This window comes from Hevea brasiliensis, unplaced genomic scaffold (assembly GCF_030052815.1).
Source record: "Hevea brasiliensis isolate MT/VB/25A 57/8 unplaced genomic scaffold, ASM3005281v1 Scaf1, whole genome shotgun sequence".
NCBI lineage: Eukaryota > Viridiplantae > Streptophyta > Magnoliopsida > Malpighiales > Euphorbiaceae > Hevea > Hevea brasiliensis.
Window position 1 is genome coordinate 1570106 of NW_026614585.1, and position 25497 is coordinate 1595602.

The 25497-nt window shown below is 28.3% G+C and overlaps 1 protein-coding gene across 2 annotated transcripts; it reads left to right on the forward strand.

Moving 5' to 3' along the window:
* The first annotated feature begins 1930 nt into the window (after positions 1-1930).
* Positions 1931-11336, forward strand: LOC110651520 (serine/threonine-protein kinase STY46). Of its 2 annotated transcripts, XM_021806880.2 has the most exons (16): positions 1936-2511; positions 2963-3077; positions 4386-4471; positions 4637-4756; positions 5704-5758; positions 6251-6361; positions 6477-6527; positions 7132-7307; positions 7388-7495; positions 7677-7750; positions 7885-8060; positions 9900-9995; positions 10429-10509; positions 10591-10644; positions 10777-10911; positions 11128-11336. In XM_021806880.2, exons 1-16 carry the CDS (start codon positions 2282-2284, stop codon positions 11206-11208), a joined length of 1749 nt encoding a protein of 582 aa, XP_021662572.2. In that variant the 5' UTR covers positions 1936-2281; the 3' UTR covers positions 11209-11336. The 2 variants fall into 2 exon arrangements, 1 of the variants encoding a protein (XP_021662572.2); XR_009146420.1 differs by lacking the exon at positions 11128-11336 and having other exon boundaries at positions 1931-2511; positions 10413-10509; positions 10777-10869.
* The last annotated feature ends 14161 nt before the right edge of the window (positions 11337-25497 follow it).

The following is a 25497-nucleotide window of genomic DNA, read 5'->3' on the forward strand; positions in this document are numbered from 1 at the left end:
TTATTAAGTTTATTCTCATATAAAATACAAGTTATAATAGTGACACCCTAGGATTTATATAAGGAAAAAAAAAAGTTCAATTGAAAACTAGCAAACCCAATTCATCCATATCAAGTTTGAATATTTTAATTCCATATCACATTGGTTGTATGGAATTGTTTAGGATTTCTTACTAATTTGTTTTGGAATTTGATTTTGGAATTAAAATGCATAAAAATTATTTCATATATTTTAATTATTTTATGTCATAGACTTATATCATTGGCTCATTTTCTACCTTCCTACAATAATTTTTTTTTTGTTATTGTAATTTTTGAAGTATGAATGTTGTGATTTTTTTCAAATTTTTAATTGTATGATTTTACATATATGTATAAATTTCCAAAAAAACTAAACAAGTAAATAGCACAATTATTATAATATCTTTTCTTTTAACTCAGAATCACAAGATTTTGGATTTAAATTTTAATTAATATTAAGATATCACTTCTATGCAAAAAAAATCAAGAAGAAAAAGCCAAATGTTATGAAATATCATAGCCTTAATTATTTTTATATAAATCTATTATTATTTTATTAATTACATTTTCTTTATTAAAAAATTTAATACAATCTATAAATTTTATTGTAATTTTATTAAAATATCTTTTTTATCTAAATTGAAAAAAAAAAAAACCTGAATCAGGGCGCCCATTTTTTCCCCCTCACCAGTCCCTACGCTTTAGTCAATGAAGTTACATTTTTGCCCCTTCATGTTTGACACGTGCTCCAAGGGTAGAGGAGTGGCATTCATCTTTGGCTTTTATATAGCACGCAACCCCCATATATTCTAATATCCTGTCATTCCAAGCAGAGTTTATCCAAAACAGTGGGCCCTCAGAATATGGCACTATGCATCTTTTGGACATGAGTGGAGTCTTTTAGAAAATGGTGTAGACTCGTTGGCCAATGGTGTGGCTACATTTAATTACGAGGCACACTTGTGAGCTGCACCACATCACCATGCTGCCATCATTTTATATGCATCAATGCTAGACTAAGCAATAGTGTACACAATTTAATGTATAATTTTATTATTAATAATTTTAATTCAATAATATTATAATAATCTTTAATATTATAAATTTTCGAATCAAAATCAATTACAAAAATTTTATTTACAAGATAATCATTTGCTCCCTTTTTCACATGATATCACAATTTTAAAATTTATTTTTAAATATTAAATTTAACATTTTTTTCTTTCTCCTCCTTTATATTGTTTGTTTGATTCCATGGCTTAAATTGATTATTAAAAAATAGAAATTATAAATAATTATTTAATAATTAATGATTAGATATTAATATTATCAAATTAATAATTAAATGATTAAATATTTATTTCCTAATATAATATCAAACATTTAAAATTTGATCATTTTATTTTTTTTTTATAGAAATTTAATGTATTAAGTGCCTCGTTAAATTTAATATTTTTAATATAATTGACTTTGATTGAAATTTAAATTTAAAAATTCACAATTTTATTTTTATTTTTATTTATTTAATTTGTTATAAAAATGCATAATTTTTATTAATAGCTTTTTTAAAAAATTAAAAATTTATAAGAATTTAATTAAATTAATTTTTTAATTAATTTTATATTTAAAAATATAAAAAATAAAAAATTTTATTATTTTAATTTTTTAAAAAATACATTTTAAAAAATATAAATTAAATTAAAAAATTCTATAATTATATGAAAATTTAATTGAATTTTCTTTTCATAAACGATTTTTTACATAGAAGCCTAAGGAGATAAAGGATATTACTCCATTTGGAAATCAAATCGAAGGCTCATGAAACTTGATACAGGCGTTGCACATTTTACAACTCCCTCACTAAGAGATAAACGAAGAAAGTCGATCGGCTACAAATCCACGTCCGCGTGATTTCATCTATGTGCGCAGCACGCCGTTAAACATTCCGCGAACACAAAATGCATAGGGACAGAGAAGAAGAAATAAAAAAAAGAAAAAGAAAAAGATAAATTAAAATACATGTTTAGAGAGAGAAACACATACAAATACAGCACAACAAGCAGCAATCAGAACCTCTCTCAGTTGCCTCATACAAATCCATTAATCTTAATCTTAATCTTAATCTTAATTTTAATTTTCTGCTTAAATCTGCTCCTCCTAACGTAAAACACTTCAGAGAAAATCGCTAACCTTTCTCTCGCATTTTTCTTTTTCGTTTTCTTTCTCATTTCGTTTCGTTTACTCTCTTTTTTCTCTTCCAAATGGTGGTGATGATGGAGGATAATGACAGTTCTGGAACCAGAGTTCACGATACAACGACGTTGCTTTCTTCTTCGCCGGCGCCTTCACCTGTACAGGGACGACAACAGAGACAGAAGCTAGAGGTGTACAATGAGGTTCTTCGTCGGCTTAAAGAATCAAACAATGAAGAGGCTAATCGGCCTGGCTTTGACGACGAACTCTGGTCTCACTTTCATCGTCTTCCTACTCGGTACCTTTTACCTTTCCTTTCATGAGTACTTGTTTCTGTGTCTATGTATGTTTTGTGTGTGTGTGGTTATGGTGATTGTGGTTTTTGCTCGACGGATTTGGTGCTGCTTAGCTATTGAGATTCGGATATGGAAATTACATTTTCTTGTTTCTTTTTTATACTATTAATTTAGTTAATAAAGCTTTCATGTGTTGGTTCTGTGTGCTTGATTGAGTTTTGTGGATTGGTTTTGTGTTGTTAGTTAATTTACAGCTTGGAGGATTTGAACGGACTCGGAAAAGAACAGATTTGATATATTATTTATTTATTTTCCTCGTTGTTGATTATTAATATTAGGGAATTTTGGGGGCTTTGATATGCATTTCAAGCGCTTGTACTGTTCTTTCTCGTTATTTCCCTTCATTGGTCATTAAATTGGTGTTTTAAGTGCTTATCTTATTATGTATTGCAGATATGCATTGGATGTGAATGTGGAGAGAGCAGAAGATGTACTTATGCACAAAAGATTACTGCAATTGGCTTGTGATCCCGATAATAGACCTGCTATTGAAATTCGCCTTGTGCAGGTGACTTGATTCAATAATTTTACAACTAAGCACGTTTAGTTAATTGATTTGGCCTTAAATCTTTTATTGGAATACCTACATGCACTCTGTATTGCGAGACTGAAACAATTAATACTGACACAATTAATACTGCTATTTACATTTGAGCTTGTCCGCCTTTTATTTGATCGGTAAAGGATATTCTCACTGATGATGTGATATTTTGCTTTCTTGATTATGATTAAAGTTTGCAACTGATTAGTTCCCACCTGTCAAATCCTTCTAGACTACAAAGAAGGCATTCATAATATCACTTTGAAGTTCGGTTCATGTCCTTAATCCATCGTTCCATATTGTTTAAATGATATTTTCCTTCTCATTTGGTATTCCAGACTCCAGTACTCATTTACCGGCCATGAAATATCTGGGTTGCAGACAGTTATTAAATGCGTTCAGCTGCAAACTTTGGATGTTGGCTTGACACAATGATAATGACATAAAAATATTGTGTTTTCATCCTCACCTGTGAAAAATCACAAGTTGTGACTGGAGTTGACTTGGTATGACTCAGATTAAGTTGACTCAGTAGAATTTGACGTGAATTTGTCAGAACATCTTTTAAATACTGCCACTCTGAATCTATTTATGCGTCTCCTGGAAATTCCCTCTTTCGTATTATCCTTTCAGGGGATTGTAGTTGAAAGACACTTTTGCGCTGGAATTTTTTTTTTTGGTGAATACTCTACTATGTACTTTATTTTCCACTCAAGGAGTATATATGAAATTTCCATACTGCTGGAAATGCGTGACCGTGATCTCTCTCTCTCTCTCTCTCTCTCTCTCTCTCTCTCTCTCTCTCTCTCTCTCTCTCTCTATATATATATATATATATATATATATAGCGCAAATGTGTTTGTTCATCACTAGCATAGAACCTGTGCATGTATATTGACATTGTTTTTTTGTTAATTGTATATTGATGTTGTTAAATAGTATTTTGTTAATAACTACAATTTATAGATGATATTTTTCACAGATAATGTAATACAATAGCTAATTTATTTGTCCGCCTTCAGTGAGTTTTGTATCTCTAGGTTAGGAAGTCAAATTGATGTGTTTCTTAGTCTTAGTTAAAATTTGCATTTTCCATCTCCTAATCTTTGTTTCGTAATCATTTTGTGTTCCAAAGTTTCACAATTTCCATTGAATTTGCATTATAAATTTCATTTCTTTATCTTTTTTCCCCTCGTACAGGGCATTTTAATTTATTATCTGCAATTTGCTGATTGGAACTCTAATGATTTGTCAACCAATTTATCTTTTGTGCAGGTTCATCCTGTTTCTGATGGGAATTTGTTTGATTCTAACCTTTCAGATTCACCTTATAAAGAAGATGCCCAAAGTAGTAGAAAGTGGTATGATACTCCTCATTGGATCATTGCTTTTTCTGGATTCTAAATCATGTGTAAAATATGAGCTTGAACTTTATTTCATTAATTTGTCTTGTGTCCTTGTTGTGTATTTCCCTGCAATGATTGTCATTAATAATGTTGACATCTCTAGTTGATCTCAATGTTCAGTGTACTTCCACCGCCTGCCTTTGGTTCATCACCTAATCTTGAAGCGCTTGCACTTGAAGCTACTAAATGTGAAAGTGATGATGGTGATAATTCTGTGCATGCAAATTCGAAGTTCTCTAGGTAATTCTCTATCAAAACATTTCCCTCAGGCTATAGTTCATAATGTTTGAATTTTCCTGGAATTATAAAACCATTGCAACTATTTTAGGTAGTCTTAATAAGTAATAAAATATGATTAAAAAGTTTGTTGTTGAAAGAAGTAAAGCTTCATGTTATTCTTTCTATTTCTTGACTTAAGGTTGGGTGGTGTAGGTAGTTGAGGGGCATACGTCAGCTGTTAATCTGTACACACACAAAAAGGGAGGGAGAGCCCACGGCGTGGGGGTGGGAGAGAGAGGAGGAGATACTTGTTATGCTAGTTCTTAATTCATGAACATGCTATAAATTACTTGCTCAAAAAAGAAAAAAAAAGCTATAAATTACTGTCATCGCTTGACCTTGATAATGCTATTTTATATTTTCTAATATTCTTTGTTATTAAGGTTCCTGATCATAATTATCAGTTGTTTCATTCAACTTTGGTACGATGATGACTTCAATTTCTATTTCATTCTATATGAGAAGCATCATATTTGAAATGGAAGTTCAATCTGATTGAATACGTCATCTTGAACTTTTGGGGTAATTTACATGTATTTATGCGCAAATTTTGTGCATATTGCTTTTTCTTTGATTTCTCTGTGTCAAAGCTCCTTGAAGTGGTTGACTGAGGACTTTAGTTTCTATTCAGTATATATGAGATGCAACATATTTGAAATGGAAGTGCAATCTAATTGAATATGTCTTCAGTTTCTAGGTATTTTGCATGTGTTTATGCGTAAAATAATTTTTTTTATGCATATTGCTTGCTACTTGAAATGAATATGAATGATTTTACATTTTTAGCAAGGCATCAACTGATTCTTTTCTGGTACATATAGTTCTATATGACTATCTCCCTTTCTTTATACAGCTTCAATAGATTTTAATGATGAAATTTATGTTCCTTCTGTAATGCATTGATGCAGGCCCTTGCATGAAATTACATTTTCAACTGATGACAAGCCAAAGCTTCTTAGTCAGGTAAGATAGGTGTGCTTGTTGAAGTATGCAAAATTGTCCTTAACAATGTTTTACCTTTGTTTCATTAACTTGGGAATGTCAAGTGCATGCTGCTACATTGAATGCTCTTTCTGTATGTATTTCTAATAGTTACAAATGAAATTACTTTTTGTTGTATTTGCTGTTGAGAAAAGCTTCCTCAAAAGTGTACTGATTACAAGCAATTAAAACTTTATTTAAAAGTATTTTTCACATGTTTGGGCAACAGAAACTCTAACACAGCTCAAATAAAGTTAGGAATTGCAACTTTAAGAAGCTATTGAAAGGGTGCTTTTCTGAAAAGCAGTTTCAGATGCATGCTAAATAGACATCTAGTCAGTGCTTATTGAGACTGATTAATTTTACATGAGACCAAATATAACAATCTCCCTCTCTGATGCGTCCACGATGAATTTTTGTTTCCTGTTCTTTTTCTTGATTCATGCAGTCATAGCTCTTGTGCAAAATTTGCAGTTCACTTCCTTGCTTGCTGAGATTGGGTTGAATATCCAAGAAGCACATGCTTTCTCCACGGTTGATGGCTATTCCTTGGATGTCTTTGTTGTTGATGGTTGGCCATTTGAGGTAATCGCAGCTTTCACATATTTAGTAGATTCACACTTTGAATAGTTTAGTAATAAATTAGGAAAACATTTTAAACACATAAATAGTTGCCTGAGGACATTGTTGACATTTTCAGGAAACAGAGCAGCTTAGAATTGCATTGGAAAAGGAAGTTTTTAGGATTGAGGTAATTTCTTGTTTCCCACTCATTCTTAATTACTTATGGAGTTCACAGCAAATCAGCCATGAAAGTACTGTGTTTTGGATTCTAGTTTTATGTTCCTTCACATGCTTCTTCTGCAAATGTTGTCTTATAATTCCTTTGTCATTATTCTGATTCCAAAGTAAGATTTTTTTTTCCTTCTTTCTTTTTCCTGTATTATCTTGATGTATGGGTTAAGACGTAGAGGCTTAATGTGATTGTTGATATTCAAGCGATTTTTGAATATCCTTGCAAGCAGAATGCCATATTCAAGTAGATGGTTAAATTACTAATTGGCCATTATAAACTTTAGTTATATGAAAAGCCATTGAATTTGAGGGATACAACAGACTGACATGCTTTTTACTATCACATTGTAGTTAATTTGTTTCATGCACCATTAAACAATTGGCTATTTATGATGGAAGAGGATTGTGGTCAGCGGACAACCAATTTAAAACTTAAAAGGCACGCTCATGTAGTGATCTTTTCATCATGTTAATTGAGCCTCTTACTTTGGTTCCATTTGCAATGTCTTCATTACTACATACATTTTTTTTTATTCACTTTTGAGTATGTTGCCAAGCAGAAGCAGAATTGTTCGAATCATCATTCATTATCACACACTAGCGAGCATGAACAAACCCAGATCAAATGTGATCCTGATCATGTGGCAATACCTAATGATGGGAGTGATGTCTGGGAAATTAATCTTAAGAACCTGAAGTTTGAGAACAAAGTTGCATCTGGATCATATGGTGATTTGTAAGTTTACATTCTTTCAGAATTGCTAGCACTGAATTGTGTTGGATTATCCAATTAACTGCCCCAACCAATTGATTTAGGTACAAGGGTACATACTATAGTCAGGAAGTAGCCATTAAAGTGCTCAGGCCTGAGCGTATAGATTCCAATTTGCAGAAAGAGTTTGCCCAAGAAGTCTTCATAATGAGGTTTGACGTATTGTCTTTAGCTTCTAGTGTCATCTGTGTAGCTAAATTTTCCCACAATTTAATAAGTATTTAGGAAGTCAAAGTTGAATAATCTACTGTGCTACTGCTATCACAATTTTAGGTTAGGATTTTTCCTTTTTTTTTTTTTTTTTTTTGTTAACATGCTTTTGAATATTTGTAGGAAGGTTCGGCATAAGAATGTTGTACAGTTTATAGGTGCATGTACCAAGCCTCCAAGTTTGTGCATTGTAACAGGTAAATACAAATTTTTAAACGTTCATAACAATCCTTTTTTATTCTCTTTTTCTTTAATTGTTTAATTTTTCATCTCTAAATGTAACTTTTGTTACCTTCCTCTAAGTATGCATTTTTATTTTCTTGTTAAATAGAATTTATGTCAGGTGGAAGTGTGTACGACTACCTACACAAACAGAAGGGTGTTTTTAAGCTCCCATATTTGCTTAAAGTGGCAATAGATGTGTCTAAAGGAATGAACTACTTGCACCAAAATAATATAATCCACAGGGATTTGAAGGCTGCAAATCTTCTCATGGATGAAAATGAAGTATGATTCTTCCTTAACTTTATATTGTCATTTTTAAAATATCACAAGCTATTTGGTTTATTCATTTCTTTTCCATTGGTGCATTTTATTTTTGAGTAACAGCTTAGTTAGCAATGATGAATATTTTGTATTCTTACTCTGCTTACTAGAATGGGACTGTACTTGGTACTTGATAAGCAATAACTTGCACCAAGATCACTCACACAATAACAACCTATTACAATGTAGATTAGGTTTCCGGAAAAACCCAGAGTTAAATCACCCTTGCGCCCCGGCGCGTCCCCCCCCCCCCCCCCCCCCCAAAAAAAAAAAAAAAAAAAAAACCTAAAAAAAATAAAATAAAAGAAAGAAAAGGCTATTTGTGAAGTGTTTCAATTGTGCTGATGTTTCTTTTTTTACAATTATTACTTTTTAATCTTATATTCAATTCATATCTTATAGAACACTCTAAAGCTTTTCCTTCAAGTGTATGGATGTAGACCTGTGTCGTCAAAAATTAGGACAAGAAGCTCTATCCGTACAAATATATAGCAAGTACTATTTTTGCCTATGGATCTTCATTGGGCTATTCAAGAACATTACAATATCCATTATTAGTGGTTGTGGGGATTTCTCCTAAAAACTCAAGCGAAGGCAGAAAGAAGGGTTGATCCAAGTTTGGGAATGAGAAATGGGTAACAAGCAAAATCATACCAAAGGAAAAGGATTAACCATTATTTTAGCCTTTGAACTTTGCCTAAAAGACCGTCTGTACACCTAGATAAGGAATTTTTGATATAACTCTTTTTTTTAGACACCATTTTGTTTATTTATGGCACCAAATTCTTGAAGCGAAACCAAAGTAAGGCAACAGTTGTGTATCGACCAAAGTCATATTTAATTTGATTAGCCTCATAGATTAAGAGAGATGGTGAAGAAAACGTGTGCTAGCTCTTAAAGAAGTGGGCATGGAGATTATGACTATGTTAAGTTTTCTAAATTGGACTTAATAGTCTTGTAAGTACTAATTAGGCAGCTCAATTGGTAGAAATAGAAGTTGAAGCTCTCTATGGAATACCCATAACAAATGCATTAAAAGGGTGTGCAATGACCAATATTATGTCTACAGGAGCAAGGTTTGTCTGTACAAAAATTTGGCCTTGATTTATCTTCAGAATATGTTATTTTCTTTTTTCCCATCATTAGAAATAAAATGTCATTGATGGGTTCCTCATCTCACCCCTTGTTTTTAGTAGTACCAAATGGGTCATTGTTTGTAGCTGTTATTTGTAGTATTGACACATGTTCTCTTGCGCACTAACACCCTTTCAATTGAAGAGATTGGACTGGTCAATTTGAGCACCTGATCCACTTTGGAAAGAAGATACATATTATGCCTAGCATGATTGATTGAGTGGTACTGGGAATCTTAAGATTAATAAGCCAACATTTGCTCACTTGTGATCAAATAAATGTGCAGGCAACACCTTAAACTTATAAATTAGCTTTTTGTGCATTAATATATTTGCAACATATGATTGGATAAAGAAGCATTGCAAGTTGAAAGTATTGTGCTTCATTCAATTATTAATATAATTACATGCTTTATTTGTTTATAACAAGATTTATTATTCCCATGGCAATAAAAAGAACATATAAAAATAGAAAAAGCTTGCCTTGCTCTTCTTCTTTTTCCATCTTTAATTAATTAAGCTAATTGCCCTGTGCTTTGTATTAATTATTGGTTGTCACATGAAGACATATTTGATTAGCCATTTAACTTTGAGGCATGAATTATGAAGGATTTGTACTTTATGCCATGCATATCTAGAACAATCATATTTGTTCCTTGAATTTTAGGTGGTTAAGGTTGCTGATTTTGGTGTTGCTAGAGTGAAGGCTCAATCTGGAGTTATGACAGCTGAAACTGGGACCTATAGATGGATGGCTCCTGAGGTGAACCTTTCTCACAAATATTAATTTCAAAGCTTTCTGCGCTTACTAATATCATCTGCCTTTTAATTTCAAGTTGTTGCGTAGGGGAAGTGCTTGGATGTTAAATTCATGCCTATAGTATTAAGAATGAGTATTTAACTCACCCTTACTAATGGATAGCAAAAGAGAAAATAGAGAGATTAGAGAAGGAGAAGAAGGTTTTAGAGTGAGAATGAATTAGAGAGGGAGGGAGGGGGGTAGGTGACTAGGTGGGTCAGATGGGATGATAGGTTTCTCCACTTCTTAAGCAATAAATTATCAATTATCATGTAACCATGCTGTTTCTTTTCAAAATCAGAATGGTGAATGGCATCTCTGCCATCTTGATGTGAAAACATCTTGTAATTGTTTGCTTATCTCACCATTTTCTTACAACAGTTCTTTTGCATTGAAGGTCATCGAACACAAACCATATGACCACAAGGCTGATGTTTTTAGTTTTGGGATTGTGTTATGGGAGCTGTTAACCGGAAAGGTATTGTTTGCTCGTCAAACTTTCTTGTTTCATTGGAAGTATTTTATCTCGAGTTAAAGATTTTGCATTCTTGGCTCCCAGCTTCCATACGAGTACTTAACCCCATTACAAGCAGCCGTTGGTGTGGTACAAAAGGTACATAATTTGTGCATGTCCGCACCTGCAGAAATCTTGTTCATAATATATTCAATAGAGTTTGCAAGAGTATTTACATTGGTATTACTACATTATTTATTTCACATGCTGCTTTCATTGACAAATTTTCAGGCTTTACGGCCAACAATTCCAAAGCACACTCATCTAAAGGTGGCTGAGCTGCTTGAGAAATGTTGGCTGCAAGATCCAGCACTACGACCAGACTTCTCTGATATCATAGAGATCCTACAACAAATAGCGAAGGAGGTACCTTCTTCTCATATATCGACACACTGCTATCTGTAAATAAGCAGCACTGGAACATCCCACGCACTGATCCCCCTTTTTTTTTCTTAGGAGTTGAGCGTTTTAATTTATTTTCGGGTCTGATTAGCCTTATCAATAAACTATCATCTTTTATACTTGGCTGCTTTTTTCTTGGTGAGTATTATTATATAGGACTTAATTACCTGTGTGATACAGGTTGGGAGCGAAGGCGAGGGGCGCAAAGACAAATCATCTGGAGGATTCCTATCTGTATTAAGAAGAGGGCACCACCACTGAAGTAGAAAGAAAATAAAAAGTTCATAACCTGATAAAGAGAGGTTTAATTGTTGTGAGCCATCTTTTCATCTATCTGGTAATCAGTGTGGTACAACATATTTGACTTGATAATCAATATTTTTTAAATATTTTTGGCGCCCATGATCCGGTTCCATTTTCACATTGTTTGATCACAGCATTAATCTGCACTGCAGTGAGAGGTTGTGCAGGAGCTTTGTAAATTGTAAGATTAACTGGCCAGATATTGAGCGGCTTTATAATACACCAAATGGTGATTTGAGCATCTTAACATTCTGGGCCTGTTTAGCATTGCTGTTGAAACTGTTGTTGATAAAATCACTCTTTTAAATATACTAGTTAGAAAGTGTTAAGAAATAATTAAAATTAAATTTGATCAGTTTTAATTATAAGGACACTAAAATATCAAAATAGATTTTTTCAAATTGTTTTTTTCAATAGCATCTAAAATGGTGTTTTTATTCAGAAAAATAGTTTTAGGCTCTGAAACTCAATGTCAAACAAAGTTTCTATCTTTTACTTAATGCAATAACAATGCTTGGCATGGGAGATATGCATTTTGCATGAAACGGAGAAAATTTTCAAATTAGTGTATTGGAAAAAAAATTACAAAAATTGGGTGAAGAGAAAAGTAATTTAAAATTAGCGTGTTTTTTTAGCTCATTGTTTGTCGGTTATACTCAATTCAATTAAGACTTTATCCAAAAATTTTGAGGTCGGCTATGTGGATTCTCTTTATTCATTTTAAACGATTTTGTGTTAAATTCTTGAAAATGTGTAATGTTTCTAGGTCATGTTGTACTACTATCCTCCAAGTCAGTTTAGGTCTACCCCTTATTTTCTTTCTATCCTTTACCCTAATGTGCTCTATTTGTCTAATTGGAGCCTTCGTATGTCTACGCTTTATATGACCAAATCACCTCAATTTCCCTTCTCTCAACTTATCCTCAATTGGTACCACTTCTACCTTTTTTCTAATGCTCTCATTATGGACTTTATCTAGTCTAGAATGGCCACTCATCCACCTTAACATTCTCATCTCCACAACTCTTATCATAGACACATACGACTCCTTCAGTGCCAAACACTCACTACCATATAACATAGTCGGTCGTATGGCTATACGGTAAAATTTTCCTTTCAACTTAATGAGAATCCTGCGATCGCATAAAACTCCTGTGGCATGTCTCCACTTCAACCATCCGACTTTAATCCTATGACTAACATCCTCTTGACATCCCTTATTTACTTAAAGGACTGAGCCGAGATATTTAAAGTGATTACTTTGGGACAGTATCACTCTATCCAAACTAACTCTTTCCCTATCACCAGTTCAGCTATTATTGAACTTGCAATGTATGTATTCTATCTTCGTTCTACTTAACTTAAAGCCCTTTGACTCTAGAGTACTTCTCCAAAGCTCTAACTTTCTATTAACTCCTTCTTGCATCTCATTTATCAAAACTATATCATCTGTAAACATCATATACCAAGGGATACTCTTTTGTATATGTTTCATTAATTTATCTAAAACTAATGTAAAAAGCTAAGAACTTACAGCTGAACCTTGGTGTAATCCAACTGAGATAGGAAAATCTCTTGTGTCGCCTTCCACTGTGCGCACAATAGTAGTTGCTCCTTCATACATGTCTTTCAACACTTGTATGTACCTAATAAATACTCCTTTTTGTTCTAATACTCTCCATAAGACATCTCTTGGAACACTATCATAAGCCTTCTCTAAATCGATAAAAACCATGTATAAATCTTTCCTCACATCCCTGAATTTCTTCATCAAGCTTCTAATGAGAAAGATCGCTTCCTTAGTTGAACGACCGGGCATGAAGCCAAATTGATTAGGAGAGATAGAAGTATCATGACGTAGTTGATGTTCCATAACTCTCTTCCACAATGAGTTTAATTCTCCTATAGATTGAGTAATTCTGTATGTCTCCCTTATTTTTAAAAATAGGTAGTAAAATACTCATCCTACATTCATTAGGCATTTTCTTTGAATTTAGTATCTTATTAAACAATTTAGTTAACCATGCCACTCCCATATCTCCCAAACACTTTCACACTTCAATTGGTATTCCATCGGGTCCACAGGCTGTACCTACTTTCATTCTCTTAAGTACTTTCTTTACTTCTAAAGATCTAATCCTTCTAGTATAATTCATATTCTTTTCTATTGCTCAGTCTATATTCACGCTATTATCATTCTGACTATTATTAAAGAGATCATCAAAATAATTTCTCCATCTTTCTTTAATGTTCTCATCTCATTGTTCGCCGATTATAGTGGCGTAAAATGGGCAAGAGATAATTTGCCACTATGAACGGCAAACAATGATGTTCATGCAATTTTTTTTATTATATTTTACAAGTAAATTTTATTTTTATGTTTTACTTTTAAAATCGTCAAAAATATATTTACACATCAGAAAATTATGAAAAAATTATTAATATTATTGACTTTCCAGAAGTAAATACTTTTTGCATTAAAAAATAATATTTTTAATGCTCAAATTATTCCAGCATCAAAAATAAAAAAAAAATTTACCTCAATAAAATTGAGAGAAACTCAAAATTAATTTTTTTTTATAATTTGTTGATGTGTAAATATAATTTTTTTCATGACTTTAGAAGTAAAATATAAAAGAATATATTTTTAATGTTTAGTTTATTTCTGCTTTAAAAATTAAAACTTTCGAGTTAAAAAAAATAAAAAATATTATAATGAGTCTAAAAATATCTTTTTCATAATTGTCTAACATATAAAAATATTTTAAATAAAATTTACAAGTAAACAATAATAATAAAAAATTTAAAAAAATTTCATGAACAAAATTTTTTGTCATTATAACTAGCAAACAAAGGGTTGACAACCCTAATTTCAAAGATTTCTTTTTATTTTGAACTTTTTTTTCAATTATGATTTAAAAATTTGCTCCAACATTGGACAGAAAGTTTCTGTGCATATTCCCTTTCCGCAGTGTGCTTTAAAGATAGTTTGGTTAAGAACAATAAGATGATGCGTTTTCTACCATCTCCGTCTGGGGGCTTAGGCTGATTTTGTTTTTTTTATTTTACTTGTTATGAAAAATTTTTATTTAAATTTAATTTGTTATAAATTAAATTTTATGTGAGCTCTATATTTATGTTTTAATTCTATAATGAATAAGTTTTTACAACTTATTCCAACTGGGTTGCATGTGGAAAGGCAGTATAGAAAATGGAGGAAAAACAAAGAGAGAATAATTTATTACTAGGCTCCCATCATATGATAACGTTGTAATTTAACTGTTAGGGCTAAATCTATTTGGCCACCCGTATTTAAGTGGGATTGCCGAATCATCAAATTCATAAAAAAAGTTTTAATCAATTTGAATGAGTATCTATCAAATTGATTTTAATTTTACATAATTGATTCAAGACGTACAATTATTTGTATGAGCACAATTGAAATAAATGTTACAAATGAGCTTTAACAAATTGAAATAAATTGTTTTAAATATTTCTAGATAAATATTAAAATATTGATCTAATGATTTCATGACTAAAATTGAAATAAATGTTAGACTAAAAAAATTGAAATAAATGTTACTAATAAGCTTTACTTTAATAATATTAAAATCGTTTTGAAAAAGAAACAGTATTAATGAACTTTAATTTAACATTATTGAAATCAATAAGAATATGAGATATTAGAATTACATAATTAACATCGGAAATAAATATTTACATAACTTGTATGTTGCAAATTATATATAAATATATTTACAAATAATAATAATAATACTATTATTATTATTATTATTATTAAATTTCAAGAGAGTGCTAAATAAATTACGCATTAATTTATTTTTAATATGAGCTTATATAAGTGTTTAAATTATTTTACACATAAAAAATGACTAGCCAATTTAATGCCATTTATATAAGTCCTTTCATTTCGTATTTTTTCGATATGGAATTCTTAACACTCCTCCCTAAAATGTAACTTTTGTTATAAATAGTTTGTATATTAGATAGTAGAGAGAAGAATGGGTGAAATAAAATAATTATTTTATTTTAATTTTCATAAATAAATTACAAACATATGTATTTATTAGCAAGTAGATGTGTTTGTTAATAAATAGATATGTCTATTATATACAAATAGTCACAATTGTTTGGAGAGGTACCATGCCAGATGTGTCTATTAATAAATAGACATGTCTATTACACAAACAATTACATCTGTTAAAAGAGGTGCCAATTTAAAACAAAATGGTTATGTCTGTTGGAAATAAACAGATGTGTCTATCTAGAAAAGATGTCATAACTTTTCATTATCTATAAATATGGATGAGTTATTCAAATTATAAAAACTACTTCTATTTCTTCTTCTTCTCTTCTAATTTCTCTAAATTTTGTTCATACAAAAAGTTCTCAAGAAAAATCTTCAAAAATTACTTTCTATAAATTTCAAACTTTGTTGTATCCTCAAGGTATATTGCCATAACCTTGTAGTAATCTGAGGGGTAGCAATTAATACCTTAAAAATAGTGATTCATCACTCTTCAAATCTTATTCTATACCCATTGTCTCAACATTTTTAATGTATTAATAGCAATGGAGTCTAAGGCTATTTCTGTGATTAATCAAGAGTTTGTGAAACTAGATCATTTTGATGGAATAAATTATGTCTGCTGGACAGATAAGATGCTATTCTTGTTGCATTACAGATTTCTTATATACTTGATCTAAGTTTGCCTACTATTTCGCCACAAACATTAGAAGATTCAGAACAAGTGAAAGTAGATAAAAAAAAAAGTGTGAAGAAGATGAATTGTTGTACATAGGTCATATTCTCAACAACTTGTCAAATAGGCTATATGATCTATTTACCTCTATCTAGTTTCCAAATAAAATCTAAAATTCGCTGGAGTTCATATACAACACAAAAAAAGATATGGATAAAATTTCCATCGTGAAATATTTTGAATTTGAAATAGTTGATAATGTGCTTGTTATGGATCCAATCCATGAGTTACATATCCTTGTTTCAAAGCTTAAGGATTTGAAAGTGGTAGTTTCTAAATTATTACAAGTAGGAGGAATAATAGCAAAACTTCCTCCTAGTTGGAATGATTATAGGAAGAAATTATTGAGTACCACATAAGATTTTTCTCTTCAATAGATTCAAAAGCACTTGTGCATTAAAGCAGAAACAAGAAATCATGATAAGAAGTTTACATCTAAATCTGCCATAAAAGTTAATTTTGTGCAAGGAAGTCAGAATTTTCAAAAGAAAAAATTCTAAAAATAAGAGAAAGTTTTCTGAAGCAATAGGCAACAATAGTGGTTCTAAAAAGCAAACCAGAGAAAGGAAAAAGTTGTTACAATTGTGGCAAGAAAGGGCATTATAAAAGTGAATGCTGGCTTCTAAAAAACAAAATAAGGAAGACATGAATAATAATGCTCAGAACTCTAATAAAGAAAATATAGTTGAACATGCTATTGAGTTGATTACAATGATATTAGATTTGCATATTGGAATGGTAACAGTACTCAATATGGCAGCAACAACCAAGTCTAATGATTGGTGGTATGATTATGGGGCTACTGTCCATGTTAGCAATGACAAGACTCAATTTAAAATTTATGAAGAAGTTGCAGATGGCAGAAAGTTCTAATGGGAAATCATGATTCTATTAATTGACTTAAATTTCATTTCTGAAGCTATTGTTAGTAAATGTGCTGCATGTGCCAGAAATAACGAAAAATCTTATGTCTGCTAGTCTATTATATAAGAAAGGTTTTAAGGCTATTCTAGAGTCTGACAAAATAATTATATCCAGAAATGAACTAATTGTAGGAAAGGATTACTCATGTGACAGAATATTTATACTCATTATTAACAATAATGTGAATTTTTCTGCTTATAACTTTTGAGTTATTAGAACTTATGCATTATGATGTTTGTGAATTAAATGGAATGTTGACTAAAGGAGGAAATAGGTATTTTTATAATTTTCATAGATGTTTTCTCCAAATATACTTAGGTTTATTTAATGGAAAATTTTTTTTTGAGAAGTGACAAAGGTAGTGAGCATTTTCTCATTGAATTTTCTTCACTTTTGAGTTATTAGACCCAAAAAAATAAACTTGCTCCTTCTGCAACCTGGAAAAAAAATATTTGAATAGGAATGAGCATTCAACTTAGAGAGTTTATATATTTATTATAGATATAATTTCTATAACTACCTAAAACTAGTGCAAACTACCATGAAATGCATATCCATCACATATAACAAATAATCCATCCAATATTCGCATGAAAAAATAATTTGAAGCTACTCACACACCTAATGTATCACATTAACGTATAAAATATGGAAGCTGATCTCTTATATAGCTCTCTTAATCCAAATCCTGCTAGCAAGCTCAACTCAAGCTGGACTTTCACTTAAATCTAAAAGTAGGGGCCAGCGAGATCAACTCAAAGCCGTGCTTCACCCTGACTTTTTATATCCATAAGGACCGGGATCTAGCAAGACCAGCTCAAGTCCTGACTACTCGTCCAATCCATATCCATCATATAATTATATTTAATTTACGGGCATTGAAAAAGCTTGAAAATCTCATTGAGTGATTTGGAGCGTTCGATGATCGACTTTTCCAAACGATTTTCAATTGGAGCGGGGTTGGTCCCATTGTTCAAAAAGCTCGCTACCATAATTTTCTCTCTTCTCTTTCTCTTTCTTTGTTTCTCACTGAAAACTCCATAGATTTTGGTGCTTCTGGACTAGAAAGCTTCCTTGGCATGAGGGGAGTCAATCTGAACTGGTGGGGTGGCCGACCATTGGGTGAAACGGCCTAAATCGCTGCCCTTTCTCTCTCCTTCCTTCTTCTTCTTTTGTTGCTTTTTCTCCCTTTCTTTTCACTACGTTCTATCGGCCTTTGCCGCTGCTGGCCATTGCCTGGAGGTCGTTTGGAGGTGGAGGAAGCTCATCGGTGTGTTGTTGGTGCCAAAGATGGCTGGTTGGAGGATAAACTTAAAGGGAAAGTGAGGGAGAGGAGAGAGAATCAGAGGGAGGGGGGGGGGGGGGAAGGGAGGTCGCTGTCACGTTTTCAAAATCTCGCCACTGTCACTACCACTGCCACTGCCATGCTACTTTCACAGTAGCAGTGGTCTTGTCATTTCATCATCATCATCATCATCATCATCATCATCATATATATATATATATATATATATATATATATATATATATATATATATTAATTTGTCATATATAAAAATAAGACTTTTAAGTTTTAAATACATATTATTTTATTAAAAATATCTATATCAAATCTCTAATCAATATAATATAAGAATATTACTAGTATTTTAAAATAAACTCTGACTTAACAAATTAATTAAACATAATAATATTACTAATAATAATAGTAAATATATTAAATTTAAAAAGGCCAAAACATAAAATTATAATCAAAATTCAATATTCCAAAAAATTAAATCCAACATTTCAAAATAATCTTATAAAATATATTAAAATTAATAAATAATATTAAAGCAATCAAATACATAAATTATTTATTCCTTAGCTAATAACAATATTAAGTACAACTTAATATTATGTAATATAATTTATTTAACTATAAACTAAATAAACTTATTAATAAATCATCTTACTTGTAATGAAGTGTTTAAATGAATTATACAATATTAAAATAATATCAATATTTATAAAAAAAATTAGGGTATTACAAGAAAAGATTTTACACTCATATTATATATCTTCTCAAGCTATTTTCTTTTTAGTAGAAGGCAATAAGTTTTGTACTTAACAAAATACCAATTTTGTTAAATATAGAAGATGATCCTAAAACATTTAAAGAAGCAATGTCTTCAGGGATGTGGCTTATTGGAAGGAGACAATCAATAATGAAATGTATTCATTATTATTTAATAATACATGAGTTCTAGTTGATTTGCTACCTGGTTCAAAACCAATAGGATGTAAATGGATTTTCAGAAGAAAATATATCATAGATACATCCATTCAAACTTTTAAAGCTAGATAGTTTGCAAAAGGTTTTAAAAAAAAAAGAGGGAATTGACTACTTCGATGCATATGCACCAGTGGCTAGAATAACATTTATTAGAGTATTTTTAATTTTGACATCAATATATAATTTATATGTACATCAAGTGGATGTTAAGATAGCCTTTCTAAATGTTGACTTAGATGAGAAAGTATATATAGAGCAACCTGAAGGTTTTATTCTACCAGGAAATGAAAGAAAAGTTTATAAATTAATTAAATCTTTATATAGTTTAAAGCAAGCACCTAAGTAATAGCATGAGAAGTTTGATTTTGCAATTTTGGAATATGGCTTTCAACATAATAGTGCTGATAAGTATATTTATTCCAAGTTTACAGATAATTTTGTTGTGATAATTTATCTTTATGTTGATGACATGCTTATCATTGGAACAAATATGAAATGTGTAAATGACACAAAGAAGTATCTAATCGCAAAATTTAAAATGAAAGATTTAAAGAGGTAGATACAATCTTAGGTATCAAAGTAAAGAAACATAGTGGGGAGTTTTACTTTTTGTCAGTCTCATTATATTGAGAAAATATTAAATAAATTTAATCATTTAAAAGTCAAAGTAGCAAATATTCCATATGATATTTCTTGCAAAATTGACTAAAAATTCTTATAGAACAATTGCTTAAATTGAATATACTAGTACTATTGGTAGCTTAATGTATGTTATGCATTGCATTAAGCCTGATATTGCTTTTTTAGTGTGTAAATTGTCAAGATATACCAGTAATTCTAGTACGAAACATTGGAAAGTAATTTCAAGGGTTTTTGGATATTAAAAAGAACTATAAACTATGGATAATTCTGTGATAAATTTTCAATTATGCTAAAAGGTTATGCAGATGCTAGTTAAATAACTAGTATTAATAATAATAAGTCAACCTCCAGTTGGATGTTTATCTTAGTTGGAGGTATTATTTCTTGGATATTAAAGAAATAAACTTATATAACTCATTCTATGACAGAATATGAGTTTATAGCTTTAGTAGCTATAAGTAAATAAGCAGAATGACTGAGAAACTTATTAGTGGATATTAAGTTGTGACCACAACTAATGCCCTCTATTTCTTTACATTGTGATAGATATGAATATATGAGATAATTAGTCTCTGATGGTATTATTACTATTGTTTATGTTAAATTCTGTAGTAATATAGCAGATCCTTTAAGAAAAGGACTCTCAAGAGTTATGATTATAAGTACACGTGTTGGATTAGGATTAAGAATATTTCATTAAATTTACTAGTGATGGAAACTCTCATTTATAATATTATTACTAAATAAAGTTTAAAGGGTAATAACAAGTCATTAGTAAATGTTATATTTAAGTACTTAGCGTACTAAGTTAATGGAATGAGGATGAATATTTATATTCTTAATAAATTTTAATATTGTTACAAATGAAACTTCACCCATATGAGCATAGGAAATGGTGCTAACAAAAAGTTAGAATAACTTTTGTAAATATTTATGAAAATAAGAGGTAGCACAAGGCCATATTAGTACTGAAATTTTGGTAAACTTTTAATTCAAACTAATTGGTTAATTTGTGTAGTAATTCTGGTTTTATTTAATAGGAATTTAGATTTAAGTTAAGGTCCCCATGATTTCTTTAGAACTTTAAAATATTTACACTAAGAAAAAGTTTAAATTGAAATATATTTTTCATTATACATGAAACAATGAGATCTAATGTTATAAGCTAAGTGAAATTTTTTTATAAATAGCTTGTATGTTAGATAGTAAAGAAAAAGAATTCCCACTTTGTTAAAATACAAGAAAGAAAAGAAGTGAAAAGAAAATGAAATATATAGAATTATATATTATTATTCTATGATGACACTTGGTAAGTATGTATGCTAAATAAACTAATTATTTTATTTTCATTTTTTTAAATAAGTAACGAACATATGTGTCTATTAGCAAGTATATGTCTTTGTTAATAAGTATATATGTCTATTAATTACATATAAACAGTCACAATTATTTGGAGAGATATCATAATAGATGTGTCTATTAATAAACAGTAAAGTATATTATATAAACAGTCACATCTGTTAGAAGAGATATCAATTTAAAAAAAATAGTCATGTCTATTTGAAATAAACAGACATGTCTGTCTAGAAAAGATGCGATTAACTTTTTATTGTCTATAAATATGGATGAGTAGCTAAAATTATTAATACTACTTCTATTTCTTCTTTTTTTTCTTCTAATATCTTTAAATTCTGTTCATACAAAAGGTTCTTAGGAGAAATTTTCAGAAATTATTATCTGCAAATTTCAAATTTTGTTGTATCCTGGAGGTGTATTGCCATAACTTTACAGCAATTTAGTGGGAATAATTAATACCTTAAAGATAGCGATTCATCACGTCTCAAAGCCTATTCTATACTCACTATCTCAACAATCACATGGTTGTTACTTATCAATTAATTAGTATTTAATCCAATACTGATCCAATTATATAGCTTTGTGGTGGTTGAAACTCATAACCCAGTTCGTCCTTTGAAAACATGTTAAATTCGAAAAGAATGCTAAGCAAATTACATATTAATTAATTTTAATTTGGGCTTATATAAGTTATTAAATTACTTTACACAACAAAATTACTAGACAATTTAATGTTCCAAAACAATCATTTATATATTGTCCTTTCATTTCATATTTTTTTAAATGTGAGGTTCCTAACCAACAACAACAACAACAACAACAATAACAACAACAACAACAATAATAATAATAATAATAATAATAATTATTATATTATTATTATTATTAGGCAAATAAAAAAAATTAAAACCTTTATGTCAATTATCAATTTTAGTCAAACCTTTTTAATTTTATCAATTTAATCATAATCTTTTTTTATTATTTTCAATTTTAGTAATAAATTTAATTAAAAACAATTAAACTTATGAATTGACAAATTATTCAAATCCTTTTATTTATATATTTTCAGTTTTAACTAATCTATTTAATTTTATTAATTTGTTCAATAATTTTAATATTTTCATTAATTTTAGGAAACTTTCAATTAATAAAAATAATAATTAAATAATATATCAAATGTTTTTATCTTAATTATAATTTTTCCTTTCTCTTTCTATTATACTTTTAGGTCACATCTTTCTCCTTATTTTATCTCGATTAAGGCCTAACAAAGGCAAAAAAAAATTCAGATGTTTAAACATAAAATGATAAAAAAATAATATAACCAAAGTAAATCTAATTATAACTTTCAAAATAATAAGTATTTAATTTAGTAAAATAATATTTTTTATTTAATTTATTTGACAATAATTGCTAAAATAATAAAAAAATTAAAATGATTGACTAATATTAATAATGTTGGAAACTATTTAAATTATTTTTTATCAATTAAATCATGTAATTAAGTTAATTGCTAAAATTGAAACGAGTGTGAAAATTTTAGACTAAATTGATAAAATAAAAAGGTTTTATTAAAAATAAAAAAATTATAAAAATTTAGTTTCTTTTAATTATTTAGCCTTGTTATTATAGGACACTTAAAAATTATTGGTTCCCATTTAATTTTGGACCTTTTAAAAAGGGAAATGGAAAATAGAGAGAGAAACTTAAGTAACAATAATGGAAATGGAAAATCAGGCATGGGGTATCAACAATTAATTGGAAATAAAATCAAGGATGAGTTGTGAATTAAGTCAAAAATAAGGAGGGAGCCAGTAAATAATTTTTCCAAAGCCACCCAAGCCATGACATGTGGCACTCCACATTCCATTTATTCATAATAATTTATAATTTATAATATATATGAACTAGCACAATATTCATGCTCTGCATGAAAAAATTTATAATATTTATTTTTTAATTTAATTTTTAATTACATTCTAAATAAGGATAAATTATTATTATTAAATTAATTTTTAACTAAATTTTGAATAAATTTTTATTTATTATAATAATAAATTTTTAATTAATTTATAGTGTAATTAATTAAAATACTTATTTAATTCTTTTTATATATATTTTAATAGTAGTTTTTATAATTACTGTATTTAAAATGTAGTAAAATTACTTTATTTAAAAAATAATTTAAATTTCATGAAATTTGTTTATTTTATTTTATAATTTATGTAAATTGATATTTATTTTTGTTGATTACAGAAACTATATTAGATTAATGAGAAAATAATATTATTTTAAAAATAGATAAATATAATATTTTTTGTTATTAATATAATAAAAAAAATTAAATTGCTACTAATGAATTGAATTATTTAAGTTTAATAACAATGAAAATATATAATATTATTATTAATTAAAAATAATATTTTATTATATTATTTTCTAAAAATACTATATCTTCAAATTTTTGTAAAGTGTAAAATTTTTTTAATTAATATGATATATTTCTTATAAACTAATTATTTCACAACAATGGTTATTGCTTTACATAAATTTATAATATAAATTAAATATATTTCATAAAAATTGAAATTTTAAAATATTATTATTTTCTATTAATATAACAAATATTAAAAATATATACTATTTTTCAAAAACAGATCCTATAATTTTAATATTATAATTTTAATTTTTTTAATCATATTTATTTATAACTAAATTTTTGATGTAATCATATTTACAGTCTATTTTTGAAATTCTAGAGATAATTTATGCATAAAATATAGATATTTAATTAAAATTTGTATATAATTCTATTAAAAATTATGATAATAAAATATGAATAATCAATATATTTGTTATAATTGCATTCGATATATAATTATAATGAAATAAAATATTAACAAGTTTAAGAAATATTAGAGAAATTTATAAAAAATTAATAATTAAATAAATATTAATTAAATATATTTAAACAAATAAATTTCGAGAATGATAGCTAATAACTTTTCAAAGAAATAATAAAAAAAGAGCAAATCAAGAAAAGATTTGACAGCATTTAAGTAAATTAAAAATATTTGGTAAGAATAGAGTACTGATATATATCAAATGTCTCATATGATATACTATATATAAATAAATAAATAAAAATCATTTAAATAAAAATTTAATTTATAAGTAAATATTATTTAATTGAAAAACAATTGAAAAAAATATTAAATTCAATTTTTATAATAGTAAAATATTTCTCATTTATTTAATTATTTTAATTCAATGGCCATAGATTGACTATAATGGTAAGAATAATAAGAATTAATTAATTTTATGAAAGTGAAAAAAAATAATATTAAATTATTAAAACAAAAAATAATATATACTAAATATAAATAATTCAAATTTTTATATTTTATTTTTATAACTTTTTATGTAGACTATACTTTTTATCTCTCAATTTTTTTTAATAAAGATTTCATAACAAAAATAATAGAAAATATAATAATATAATAAAAATATTTATTAAAGATATAAAATAATTTAAGGTTGATTAAATTATATGATAGTTGATTATGAGATCATAAATTAATAGTTAATTTTCTTTAAATTAATGGTCAACGGTAATTTATTATTATTATTATTATTTTTGTTGTTATCATTTTTAAATTATTTTTATTTTAAACTATTATTATTATTATTATTATTATTATTATTATTATTATTATTATTATTATTATTATTATTATTATTACGAAGAGTAATATGAAGTAAATAATATTTTTGCATAAATAAATTTCATAAAAAAATAATATAAATAATTTTTAAATATTATATTTAATCACAAAAGATTTTAATTTTTTAAAAATTAAATTCAAAAAAATAATAATTTAAATAATAAATATTAAGGTAATATTATAAATAATAATGATAATTAAAAAAGAAATAAAAAAGAATTAATTAATAATTAGGATAAGAGATAGCTATTTATGAAAGTTGATATGTGGAAAGTCAAAGAAAAATGCACCTAAGGGTACAAAGTTAGCAATTTTAAATTTTCTTAACCCTAGTGTTCATACAACATACATACAATTTATATTATTGCAAAAACACTTAATTTTAGATTAACAAATTATGTTTCAATTGTTAACAAGTCTAATTGTCATTAGAAAATAAAAATCCTAAAATTAACAAGTTAAAGATTAGGGAAATTTACCTCTTAGGCCCATAATCAAATTTAATCGCCTAATCAGGGTAGTGAGATCACCAAGTGTTAAT

Excerpts from the sequence above, each read along its gene's own strand:
- LOC110651520 (XM_021806880.2), top strand. The coding sequence starts at position 2,282 with ATGGTGGTGATGATGGAGGATAATGACAGTTCTGGAACCAGAGTTCAC. Across the intron at positions 4,757-5,703 it reads GCAAATTCGAAGTTCTCTAG|GCCCTTGCATGAAATTACAT; the intron begins GTAATTCTCTAT and ends GCATTGATGCAG. Across the intron at positions 7,496-7,676 it reads CAAGAAGTCTTCATAATGAG|GAAGGTTCGGCATAAGAATG; the intron begins GTTTGACGTATT and ends GAATATTTGTAG.